We start from the raw sequence: 12,999 nt of genomic DNA, 5'->3' as shown, positions 1-12,999 counted from the left end.
ATAACAATTTCAACAAAAACTGTTTCGACTGGATCAGGGCGGACCCTGTTAAAACATACGAAGGATCACGAACGGTGCAGGCGGGCGTACGGTAGAGGCTGTCGGACGAACGCTTGCTCTCCCGCTGATGCAGACCGGGCGGACGTACAATAACGAGCGCTGCTGCTACGGATTTGGCGGACGCTTTTTCTCCATGAAGCTCTCTCCAACTGATGCAGACCGGGCGGACGATACAGTGATGGACGAACGTTATTCCCCAATCCAAGCTGGACGAACGTCCTCGTACTCCAAGACGAACGCTGTTGAAGAACGGACGGTCGAACACGAACAGTACCGACTGGTGAACGCTTTCTCTGTTAATGCGGAGTGAGAGGCTGCTAACGGACGTCCTCCTTCTCCTGGCGCTGCTCCACGCTCCAAGTTGGACGGGCGTCCTTCCTCTACTGGCGCTGCTCCACACTCCCAGTTGGGGAGGGGCCGGGTACCTGCTAAAGGCACTCTGACGCTCAAGTTAGTAATATGGCAGAGCGTTATATAATACATGCATGTGTTGCGTTCTAAGCAATCTGTCCAGAAATCATACCTGAGACCTTTATTTATACTGATCGTAATGGGCTTTTACCTTTTGGGGGCCTGGGAACGGCCCAATAATGCCTTAATCCTTATTAAGGACTTTAACGTGTCATTAGCATTTAACCGTGTAATCAGCAAAGTGCGGTCGGTTGAGAATGATGTTCGGCCAGGGACGTTACCCTGGGTGAGCGTCCGCCTGGATCTACTTGTCACACTGGACGGACGCTCTTAGGCGGTCGTTCGACTCATGAAGTGCTGGACGCTCACCATCTCGGGCGGACGTCCAGCTCCTGAGCGGACGTCCAATCCTTGGGCGCGGACGTCCCCTCTTGAATGGGTGGACGCTCGCCATTTCGGACGGACGTCCCATCCTTGGGAAGATGTTCAGCTCAGTGAAAGTAAACTTGGGCGGACGTCCCATTTTGGGCGGACGCCCGCCTCTTGAACGGATGGACGCTCGTCCTGACTGACATCTTGGGCGGACGTCCCCTCTCAAGTGGTTGGACGCTCGTCCTGATTGACATCTTGGGCGGGCGTCCATTTACTGAATGGCTGTGCGCTCGGTTTATGCCGGGAGGTCCTGTTAGTACATAAGCCCCCAAGCCCGAGCATAATTTTATTGTGCGAAGGGGTTGTCCACGTCTGGATGGGCAACGCTCGAATGCCGCTAATAATATATATACTTTTTTCATTGAAGAAAATAAAAACTTTATAAAATTTTATTTTTTAGTCTGTTCTAAATTTTCAATTTTCTCTTTCCTCGATTTTCCTTTCTCTATACCAATCACATGATAAAGTAGTACAACAGAAAATTTTCAATTTCAAACACACGTTTGTAATATTTTTTTAAATAACATTCCTCAGATGAAAATTTTAATATAAAATCTCTATTTTTTTTTCATATTACTTATAGCACTTATATAATCTCTATTTTTTCTCTTTATTATCTCTTACCTCGGCACATCTTATCATGGGGTTTATCGATATGTCCTGCATATGACTCACTTTCTCTTACCTCTTGAAAATTTCTGTCGTGTGAGTAAAATTTGAAGGAAGAACACAATTATTACGGAGAAATTTTAAAAATTCAAAATTGGTTATAACTTCATACCATTTAATTTTGTTGATACAATCATAAATTCAGTTATACATTACCTATAGAGAATCTCTCATGGTAGGACCAAAAGGATAAGACCAACTCATGTAGCCATGATTTTCTTAAATAACCACCAAACTCTTTCCGTATTAAGGAAGATAAATTAATAACATATCAAGTGATTCAACAATAATTAGACTTGATTTATATAAGAAATTATTATTACTTTTAACTAAATTTTTTAAAATAATACAATATAAGTTTTCTGAAAAATGTTGCAGACTTAGGTAAATTTGATTATTGAAGCATGAGTGATTATAACTTTATTGAAGTTGAAAGCATGATAGAAGAGAAGGTGGTCTAATTTGACCAAAAGATTGGTTGAGAACATTGTAAGAAACGGAGAGTATCGAATGACGTTGGGGAGAAAAAGTGATATATGCGGCATGGTTGGTTAAGAGGTCCACTAAAAAGCGTGTGATGTTAATTTTTTTATGATGACTTAAATTTAACCAAACCCACACTACAAAATTGCACTAGTTACAATCATCACTTGAGAAACACTTCAAACAATAATTATAGGTTTCTAAAAGCTTAACTTTTCACCAAGCATGCTAATTAAGTAATATTTGCTCACTTGAAGAACTCGTACCTCCCAATGGGGCTTAAAAAAGTTATTATATGCATTGCTTGAAAGGAAGTTACAATGACATGCTAGGTATTATTAGGAAGTGAAGAAAAGTGAAATGGAAAAAGATGAAGTTGTTGGGACACGAATCGAAGGACTTCTTCACTGGCGGATGCAAAGGAAATACTATACAACCCAGATGAGATTTTGTGTATGGATTAGAAGCAAATATCAAAAAGTAAATTTTTCATATTCTGATTGGTGGTTTTGTCCTATAAATAAGAAAACAAGATAGCACAAACAAGATTCTAGGTGGACTAACTGAATTAACTGAAAGAGATTGCAGAGAGATACATGACCAAACTCAGGCGGCATAGCCTAGAGGGTTACATCTTGCAGTTATACAAGTGAGATGTTGTCCCAACGTTGCAACATTACAGTTCAAAAATTCCTTGTTGGAGTACATACCTATTTCAAGTTCTATACATTTCATCTGCAGATTTAGTCAAGTGCAAGGAGTGGTGGGGGAAGACAAATGTCAAGTACAAAGTTGAGGCTACTGTCATACGAGGAAACATATAAATTCTTTGAAGTTTTGCTATTCTGGTGCAAAATGAGTGAAAAAAACAATCAAAGCTAAAATAACTGTCTCATGTTGACAAAATTCCAGTCAAAAGTAATAGTAACCAAAAGGGTCTAGGCTTGCTAGCTATATATATATCAGAGTAAATTCAACATCACATAAGAAGAAGGGCATATATATATATATATATATATATATATATATATCGATATATATATCGATCTAAGAGAAAAAATAAACATACTCAAGTTGCACTTACACAAACTAATATAAATAGAAATTTGCATGATCCTTAGTTATAAGTACGTACATTGGCCACTGCATAGGCTGCTCAAAGGCACAACTGTTTTTTCACAACACTAGCACACAGAATATAAGCAAAACAACGCACAAAAAACTGACTAAACAACGTGTGAGAATGAGTCTTATATTCATTTTCAGCATGAGAAATGCTACCAACACATACTTTGAACAATTTCTTATTTCCCCATGAAAAGAAATATGTTCAAAGAGTGTGAATAGCCTTCCTCTTTTTAGCATAGCATCTACTAGCGTAGTTGAAGAGATCAGAAAGTTAGTCAGAATCTCCAGGTATAGGATGATCAGGAGGTGAAGGTTTTGGGATGTATGGATTCAGAGGGCTTCCATGCTGAATAGGTCCAGGATATAAAGAGGCCTTTGTTCTAGAATTTGGTGGTGGATCAGCTGGATAGTAATCAGTCAGAGTTACTTGACTCATGTCACCATTGTTTTTGATACCACTTTTCATATTGTTTCCATTTTCCTGAAATTTCAGAGGGAATGCTTAGAATCCTGAAATCTCAGTTGAACACTAACATTATTCTGATATTGATACTTTAAAAATCTTTTTAATGTATTTTAAAACATCAAAATTAGTGTTTATCAGAAATACCATAGAAAAGTCTAGTAAATCCAAATTAGAATACTTAGAAGATACAATTCAACTGAAATAAACTGTCATCTCACAGCAATAGTTTAATTCTGCATCTTGTTAGAGTACAAAGTTTTACATAATCAACAAGTAAAATTCATCTTAGTTTTACTTGTAAGGTGATTAATATTAACATCAAATTTATCCCATTATAATAAGGTTTTGATTCTTTAACCAGAAAGGTAAAGGGCAAGAGCTTTTAAGTCCAAGGATTATAAATCATTCATACCTTCAGTTTCCTGTTCACTGCAATCGGAGTTGCCTTATCACCATAATTGGTCCCTATGAAATCTGAGATGGTATTAAAAAATGTCAGGTTATACATTAAGTTCTCAACAATCTGAACAGTATAATCTGCATGATAATCTCCTTAGTCAAAATGAGAGAAGAAAATTAAGAAAAGTAATATGTAATTGGGGAAGAAATATTAATTGATGCATGATTGAATTATGCTGCCACACACAACATCAAAATGCAGATGAAGATAGGAACTCAATCATCAGTGTCTTTTACCAACTAGTATATGAACACGTTAATACAATCAATTTAATTTTCAGAGCAAATGTACTAAGTACCATTTTAGGTTTTTGAGTATCTTTACAGACATTTTTCATTAAAAAAATTGGAAACAATATCAGAGAAACATTTACATAAACTACTTTTAATTTATATTTTTTTTTTCATTTTTGTAATGCTTACAGGGAAAATTCTCTATTTAGATGGGTTACATTTCTATACACGAATGCATTTTAGCTCACAAAATTACAACTGCATGTTTAAAACTTAAAAGCATGTTGCCGTTTTCTCTTTATCAATAGTGTAGTTGGAAATTGAAACCTTTAAATACATGAATTAGTCGTACAATTCTAGAGCAACGCGACCAAGTTGTCCCAAGTTAATTTCAACTCAGTGGATCATGTTGGTAGTGGGAAAACAATCAACAGAGTAATAACAAAAACAGTTTGTCTACTGCAGAAAATCGTACAGAAGAAAAAAAAATGAGATTTTTTCTAAGAGTTTGTGGATTGGAAGCTGCCATCACTAATGCATGCATACCTTTATCTCTTCAAAGATATCCAAAGTAAAAAAGGAAGAAAAAAAAACTGCTGAAAGGAGAAGAGACATAAGTAGTTCAAACACAAAATTCAAAACACCCCATGTGTCTTTAACAGATGAGCTTGTCTTGCATGGTGATAAGAACAAAACACTTGACAAAGAAATCTAAGATTTTTGCATTACTGGAAGAGATCTAAAATTTTCTCAAATAATAAAGGAAAGATGTGTATACCAGGTGTCCAAGATGCACTAGTAGGAAGTAAGATGTTAAAGAACATCAAAATTGCTCCAACCACCAAGAGCAAAGCAAAGAAGCCAGAAACCTTCATGTTACCAACACAATATACCTGAAGTGGACAATGTCCTAGAAGTGGAGTACTGATATAATATAACTCTTATTTGGAAGAAAGTGGTTTTAGTCACTGCTGATTGATGAATCAAAAAGTCTACCTCAAAACGCGCAAAGATAATGAGAAGATGAGGTTCTAAAACAAAACCTACCTATAATTATTTCCCAATATTTTATTATCAAACACTTTTGTGAAGTTGCTTTTTCTGTGATGATAACGTGTTTGGGGGCTCGAATTCCACAACAAGCATTAGTGACTGCATTAAAGACTCATCACTCGTCACTCATCAGCCTCTTCATTCCCCAATGCTCTATTTACAGCTACAGCAATGGCAATAAAATCTCAGCAGGCACCGCAGAGTGAATAATGCAATGAAACTTCCATGCTGCCCTCTTTCATTTAAACTTGACACATTATTATTGGGGTATCATAATAAATTCTCTACACACTTCCCAATATGTTATAACAATTGGAAGGAAAAATAAGAGAAAATGGTGGATTCAATTTTTTCACTATAATTTTAGATCTATGAGATTAGTTTGAAGTGTTTTGAGAACATCTAATAAATAAGTGATCGCTTTAATAGTGGCTATGCCAAATTGGTTATAAATTAATGTTTTGAGGTTCATTTATTCAAGTTAGAGACCCTCGACACATGCCAAAAAATGGTGAGGGTTGGTCTAACCCATATAAAAAATTTGGACTAATTTTGTTGGTCTGTGGACATGTGGCAATAAAAATAAATTCTTGTTTTAATGATTTATCTTTGTTATGCCTTACAAGTATATGTTAAGCTAAAAAATATTATAACAATTAATTAAGATTAGAGATGGTGCATACAATTGTATTTCTTTAACTACTAATTTTCAAATATAATTTAAACTATAGTATAAAATAGATTAAAAACACCTAAAACATTTACTCGTGAACATAAATATAAAGTGTCATGTGTCACCACATGAGTGGAAAAAGTTTTAGGTGAATGAGTGTTGAGATGGGTCATTAGAATGGGGTATGAAAATGAAATGTAGGGAGTGAGAGTTTTAAAACATATTAGATTTGGTCTAAAGGGTGTGAAAAACAAAAGAGAATGGTGGGGATATTAAGAATGTTATGGGCTTTGTTTAGAGAGGTTGTAGAAATGAAAATGGTGGGGTGTTGACAGTAAAATGAGTTGGTCGATTGAAAATAGAGGTAAAGAAAAAAGGAAAGATAAAGGTTTCAAAATCGTAAAAGGGATTGCAAATAGCAAATAGTTTAGAGAGAGTTGGGAAAAAAGAAAAGGCCTCAACTCATTCTTTTCTTTTCTTTTTTCTTCTTTTGTTTTTTTTTTCTTTTTCTATTTTTCTTTAGTTTTTTTAATTATTTTCTCTAAAAAGAGATTCTCCAAGTTTTTCATCAAAAATATTTTTAACAAACTTAATTAAAGAAAGGAAAAAAATTACTTAACCACCTATTTTTCAAACATTTTTTTTAAAATAAATTTTATTTACTTCAGACGAAATCAAATGTTAACACGTCTCACACTTATTCTTACAAACTAACGAATTAACTTATATGACTTGTTTTATATTGTCATCTCTACTTGACCCTAATCCAAACTTATGAACGACTCCAAAATACACCAGAAAACCTTATTATGTACAAATTAATTTTAGTCATATTAATAATTTAATAAACTTTTTTTTGTAAATTAAAGCTACCCTTAACTATATCTTATGTTTTAGTTAATCCTTTATTTCCATTAAAAATATTTAACTTTATAAGTACACGAATAAAATTTAGTAATATTAAAGCATCAATTATAACTTGTTATCATCATCATGCTTTACTTAGATTAGAGTTCATTTTGAAATATGGATCTCAAAAGACCGATAGCTTTTCAGTTATTCATAATATATTATTAAGTTTGACATAAATAAGTTATTTTAACTAAATACTATTTCTTAAATATCGGTTCTTAAAAAATATTAAAATATATATTTAATAGTATCATATAATAAAAATACTATATCAAATTAGACAAACAATTATATAAGATTAAGATTTATTTTATTTTATTTTTTATATCTTATCCTTTTCAACACGAAGGGAATTGTTGTAAAACAAAATGTATTGCAAAGATAAAATATGTCCTCAGATTTTACAATATTAACTACATCTATTGCTATATAGATATTCTTTAGATGCTTCCTTCCATATTCATAAATATCCCATATACATGCATTTTGTAAACCGTAGAGTTGACTTATGAAGTTCTTGTACAGCATCACTGTCATTTTCTTTAAATATGGCAGTATTCTTATAATGCCTGCGCAGCTATTGCTTAAGCCACCACCGCAAATAATGAAGAAACCTTCATTGAAACATTCACTAAAAAAACATTCAAAGAACCGACCAATAAATCAGTGATAAAATTTGCTAGTCACAAAGTTCCAAGATATCTTTTACTATTCATTATAGGCTAAAATGAATATCAATGAAAGAAGAATGAATGTTGCTTGCTGTTGACCAATTATCCTTTTTGATTATCTCATCCTAATTTTATTTTAAAACTTTGATTTTTCTTTTGATAGTTTTTTTATCTTCAAAATATATATTATTTATTCCATATGAGAATTTAGACTGGTAATAATAAAGAATCTGTAACAAAAATAAATTCATATACTTCGTAAGTAAGAAGGATAGACATAAGGAACATAAAAATTCTGAGTTGCACAAACACTGAACAACAAAAGTAGGAATTCGCATGATCCTAGTATGTCCATTGATAACTACATAGATGCTGAAAGGCACAAAATACACTGGTAAAAGAACAATTTCTTATTTTCATCAAAAGAAATATGTTAAAAGAGTTTTAATAGCTTTCTCTTCTGAGCATAATATCTACTTAACATAACATGGTTCAAGAGAGTAGAAAGTTAGTCATAATCTCCAGGAGGTGGAGGTTTTGGAATGTAAGGATTCAGAGGGCTTCCATGTTGAATAGGTCCAGGTTCCAAGAACTTTGATGAAGTTGGCACTGGATCAACATCATAATCAGTCAGACTCACTTCACCCATATCACCAATGTTGTTACGATTCCCATTTTCCTAAAATTTCAAACCAAACACAAACACTTGTAAGATACAAATTCAACTGAAATTAAAATAAGCTGACAAGAAAAGTTTAAATTTTCATTCATTTTGTAAGTGTAAGAGGTTTTACATCAATTATTCAACAAGTAATCAACATTCATTCTGGGTATTATTACTTCCAAGGTACTTAATATTAACACATCAAATTTACCATGTAATAATAACATCATTATAACTAGGTTTTGATTGCTTTCACCAGCATTATCAAGTGTCGTGAGCTTAAATCCAAGGATTGTAAAACATTCATACCTTCAGTTTCCTGCTTACTGCTGCAATCCGTGTGGCTTTATCTCCACTGTTGGTTTCAATCAAATCTGATATGCATGCACAACAAGACCAAATGAAAACAAAAAGAGTTTGAAGATTTGCTTTATTGAAATAAAGAGTAACAAAATCAAGTAGCAGAAGAACATATGCACCGGAGGCCCTGGTAGGACTTAAGATGTTAAGGAACATCACGGTTGCTCCAACCACCAAGAGCAAAGCAAAGAGGCAAGAAAGCTTCATGTTTTCAAGTTGCTCTAACCAGTTACCAACACAATAAACCTGAAGAGAACAATGTTCTTCACGTGAATTACTGATAAATAACTCTTCTTGGAAGGAAGAGAGGAACAGTGTTTTGAGATGATAAGTTTGAAGGGGTTGAAAAAAAATGAGAATCTAAAAAAAATAGAAATAATGCTTTGAAACACACAAATTATTTATATTAATTTAATATATTTTTTTACTTTTTATTTTTCTTTTATAATTGTTTTACCTCGTAATGTGTAAATTTATATCATTTTCTTTTATTAAAACAAAACCTACCTATTTTAAGAAATTTGCTTTTTCTCTGTTATGTTATGACAGTGTGCTTGGGGACTCTCGTTCCGCTACAACCTTTGGTGACTGCATTAAATTCAAACCTGCTCAATTCAATTTCAATGCAAAAAACTTTTGAAACAGAAGATTCTTGTGCATTCAATGCCTGTTATGGAAGAGTCTCGATGAATGAATGCATCAACAAAAGGATTACTTGGAGAAGCTGGAGTATTTTATTAGTCTCATTTTTCACCTTGGTTAAATTAATAAAAATCATTTGTTTAATTTAATGAAATTAAATACATTTATAATATATTATTTTGTATAAAAAAAACATTTCAACCAAACTCCAAATTCACAAACAAAACATATAACCTAATAATTGGAATCCATATCCTTGAACACCAAGAATATGGTTTTTAAGATATAGAAAAGCAGTGCCCTTAAGAATTATCCATTTTAAAGAGATATAAAGTGTCTTATAAATAGTTTTAAATGTAAGAAAACAGAACAATTTAAGACTTTCTCTTTTGAAATACTAATATTTGAGGTATAGAAAATATCTTAGTTATTCTTTGATATTTAAAAGGATTTAGAGAAAATAAAGTTTTAGATTGATTTAATTTATCATAAAATATATTTTTTCATTTAAATTTATCTCTATTAAAATTTTATGTCCTATAGTTATAATAATTTTTTTTTATAATCATATAAAATTTGTTTGTAATTACTTGTAATATGATTATTTTCATAAAAATAATATTCCATTTCTTAAAATGCAACACTGAAAATGATTTATACATTGAATAGTTTAGTATTTATATTTGTCATACTTAATATATATATATATATATATATATATATATATATATATATATATATATATATATATACACTAGTGCAGAAGAAGGCTTCAATGTTGGTGTTTTCTGGTCTTAATACGATAACAACATCACATGACGTTAAATTTCTATAGCACTCATATATTTAATGTCAGGGGTGGTTTTTGTGAAATGAAAAGGGGTTTGACGTCTAGTTTTATGAAGACTAACGTTAAGATCGTTGAGTCACAACATATTTCTTTTTGTGAAAGTTTTTCTCTGGGGTGACACTATGAGTGAGTTGACGTCGATAAATGTATAGGTCGATGTCAATTGACGTAATTTAATGTCGATTAGTGTATAGTCCGACATTTACATAGTTTTTTTTAATAAAAGATTCGTTTTTTGAATTTTATCACGCTTGAAAATCAGAAAACCAGTTTTTTTTTATTTGATATATTCATAATTCATCTATTCATATTTCAAACTGTAACAAAACCAAAAACTAAAACTAAAGCTATTAATATAAAAAAAAAATTGAAAGTAAACTATTGTAATCTAACTCCATCTTTCCAAAAGATATCCTACTCATTTCCGCCTTAGCTTCTTGATTGTGGAATCTGTTAATGAGGATGGATTGTTGAACCGCTACAAAAACAAGAAAACTTTACTATTATTTTTATTATAAAGTTGAAAGTTGAATGTGATTTGTAAGATTTCAAAACTAAATTATTATCAATCATCTTTATTTCCTCCTTGGATGATGGTCTTCATCCGTAACATTATGTAGTACTCGCATACCTATGAATATGTCTATTTTTTATACTAAACATGGCAAAGAAAATAAACAAATATGATAGTCTAAAATTCACATACAAAAATTAATAAGCTAAAGATCAATGAATATCAACCTTAGGATGTATTATTTTAATTTACTTTGCTCTGGGTAGACCCACAACTCTAAACTAAATTTAAACATTTGAAACACAAGTTAATATATTAATATCATAATGAATTAATATGAAAGAATGTAGTACTTAAGTTTGTAACAAGGATTTCAAGTCAGATTTCATCTTCCTATGCAGGGAGTAAAACCATAAAACTTGAGCTTGTCTTGGTGTGATCATTATCACTTGTCAATAACTCCTATCATGAATCACAAATAGTGAGTCGATTAATTAAATGTTCATAAAAGTGGACAATATTGAGTAACACATACTCATGTATGGCGTGATATACAACTCTCTTTTAGACTCAAGTCATTCATGTTTGCATATATGATTGCTTATTTTTTGTTGTGTAACTAAATGGTTTAATGACCTGAGGTTCAAAAAAGCCATACATTGTCTGACCTTGGTCCACTATGATAGTGTCCATGTACCTATAACAATAAAGTTAATTATAAATATATATATATATATATATATATATATATATATATATATAAGGTAATAGTTTAAATATTTAAAGATGGAAAGACAATTAAAAATCTCACATGCATAAGTGTTGTACGACTTAAATGTTTAACATTTTTTCTCCACCAACGATCCCTGGTGCATTATTTAGAGAAATATACAATGACACAAAACACTGGAGGCCAAATACTCTTAACTCCCACTCTAGCTCTATCGGTTCTTTATTCAATCTGTGTAATTTTTTCATCAACTGGGTTAGAGGATCATCGTCTTTTGCTGCCTCATCATCTTCATAGGTCATAGGTTGAGCCGTTGGCTATTTGTCAAAATGGTAGAATTGAAAGAAAAATTTCTAAAAGTTATAATTATTTATTTATAACTTGAACATAAAAATACTAAGAATAACAATATAATACCGTTGGTGGGCCAAAATATGACATGATCATAGCCTTAGGTCAAGTTATAAATGTGCTTAAGACCTCCCACGAATTATATTTCAGAAGTTGGCACCACTTGAGAGCGTGGACTTCATCATTTGTCACCTACACGTAGGTCGACAATAAATGAGCATCATGAATGGTTTGTCCTCCTACAATCTGTCGTTTCATGGCCACTACGTTCGGAGGATCCTCATCAACTAAATAGCTTATACTGACAAGTATAATCAGTAGAATCTACAACAAAGCTTGAGCCTTTGGTGCTCGCACGATGTCCAGTTGGATCTTTTGTGGGGATGTCCTCCCTCTTCTCATCATGTGAAGTCTTTCTTTGAATGCCTTTTAATATTGTTCTTATTGCTGGAGACGTTCTATAAAGACGTTCATGCCTTTTGATATTATTCTTTTAATATTACTCTTAAATGAGATTTTTTCTTAAGAAAAACATAACTTTTCTTATATTTGAGATCATTATGTAATTAAAAAGTTGTTTATCATATTTAATAACTATTAGGGTGTTGGTTGAATGATTATTAAATATGATTAAATTTTTATAACATTAATGATTAATTATTTTTTAAAATAATTTTTAAGAATACCTACTATGGTTTAAGTTGATTAAACAAACAAATTTATATGGGAGATAATTTTTTTATATTAGAGTATAAATTATTTGCGTGGTTAATAAATATATATTATTTTTTAAATAATGTTATTTAAGAAATAAAATTATATATTTTTCTAAATTTAATTTTATTAAATGACTAACCAAATAATTAGAAATCAGATAAAATAAAAAATAAAAAATAAAAAGTAAAAAATAAAAAAATAGTATAAAAATAATTAATACTTTTATATAAGTTATTCTTTAATAATTTATTAAATAGCCAAATAATTAGAAATTATAAATGAATAAAATTAATAATGAAAAAACAGTATAGAACAAAAGAGTTAATATTTTAAATATAAGTTATTCATTAATAATAGATATATTGAAAATAGATTAGAATTTTTTTAATGAGGGTTAAAATGTGTTTAATGACACACATTAAAATAATTAAATATTTATTTATTTAAAAATAAATAAATATTTTTTAAAAATGCATATAATGGATTAAATTGATCAATAATATAATTCAAACTTTATACT

The 12,999-nt window shown here is 31.3% G+C and overlaps 2 protein-coding genes across 3 annotated transcripts; both read right to left on the bottom strand.

Annotated features, from left to right (window-relative positions):
• Nucleotides 1-3,121: 3,121 nt before the first annotated feature.
• On the bottom strand, nucleotides 3,122-5,410 carry LOC124831272 (uncharacterized). The gene is made up of 3 exons (XM_047305207.2): nucleotides 5,121-5,410; nucleotides 4,062-4,123; nucleotides 3,122-3,664 (listed from the first exon to the last, which is right to left on the bottom strand). The coding sequence occupies exons 1-3, from the start codon at nucleotides 5,215-5,217 to the stop codon at nucleotides 3,455-3,457; spliced, it is 369 nt and encodes a 122-aa protein (XP_047161163.1). The 5' UTR covers nucleotides 5,218-5,410; the 3' UTR covers nucleotides 3,122-3,454.
• Nucleotides 5,411-7,931: 2,521 nt separating this feature from the next.
• Nucleotides 7,932-9,000, bottom strand: LOC124831273 (uncharacterized). 2 transcript variants are annotated; one of them, XM_088106989.1, is made up of 3 exons: nucleotides 8,795-9,000; nucleotides 8,625-8,689; nucleotides 7,932-8,330 (listed from the first exon to the last, which is right to left on the bottom strand). In XM_088106989.1, exons 1-3 carry the CDS (start codon nucleotides 8,880-8,882, stop codon nucleotides 8,160-8,162), a joined length of 324 nt encoding a protein of 107 aa, XP_087963115.1. In that variant the 5' UTR covers nucleotides 8,883-9,000; the 3' UTR covers nucleotides 7,932-8,159. The 2 variants fall into 2 exon arrangements, with proteins under 2 accessions (XP_087963115.1, XP_047161164.2); XM_047305208.2 differs by having other exon boundaries at nucleotides 8,625-9,000.
• Between the last annotated feature and the right edge of the window lie 3,999 nt (nucleotides 9,001-12,999).

The sequence above is a fragment of the Vigna umbellata genome, chromosome 1 (genome assembly GCF_029865625.1).
Source record: "Vigna umbellata cultivar VRB3 chromosome 1, Vumbellata_1.0, whole genome shotgun sequence".
In the NCBI taxonomy this organism is placed as follows: domain Eukaryota; kingdom Viridiplantae; phylum Streptophyta; class Magnoliopsida; order Fabales; family Fabaceae; genus Vigna; species Vigna umbellata.
The sequence above is the reverse complement of the archived record's forward strand: the minus strand, read 5'-3'. Positions and strand labels throughout refer to the sequence as shown.

What these genes read in the sequence shown, in the direction of transcription:
- LOC124831272 (XM_047305207.2), bottom strand. Translation starts at nt 5,217, where the DNA reads ATGAAGGTTTCTGGCTTCTTTGCTTTGCTCTTGGTGGTTGGAGCAATT. An exon ending in TAGTGCATCTTGGACACCTG is followed by an intron (nt 4,124 to 5,120) that starts GTATACACATCT and finishes ATACCATCTCAG; the next exon opens with ATTTCATAGGGACCAATTAT. An exon ending in CAGTGAACAGGAAACTGAAG is followed by an intron (nt 3,665 to 4,061) that starts GTATGAATGATT and finishes CTGAAATTTCAG; the next exon opens with GAAAATGGAAACAATATGAA.
- LOC124831273 (XM_047305208.2), bottom strand. Translation starts at nt 8,882, where the DNA reads ATGAAGCTTTCTTGCCTCTTTGCTTTGCTCTTGGTGGTTGGAGCAACC. An exon ending in CAGTAAGCAGGAAACTGAAG is followed by an intron (nt 8,331 to 8,624) that starts GTATGAATGTTT and finishes TTGAAATTTTAG; the next exon opens with GAAAATGGGAATCGTAACAA.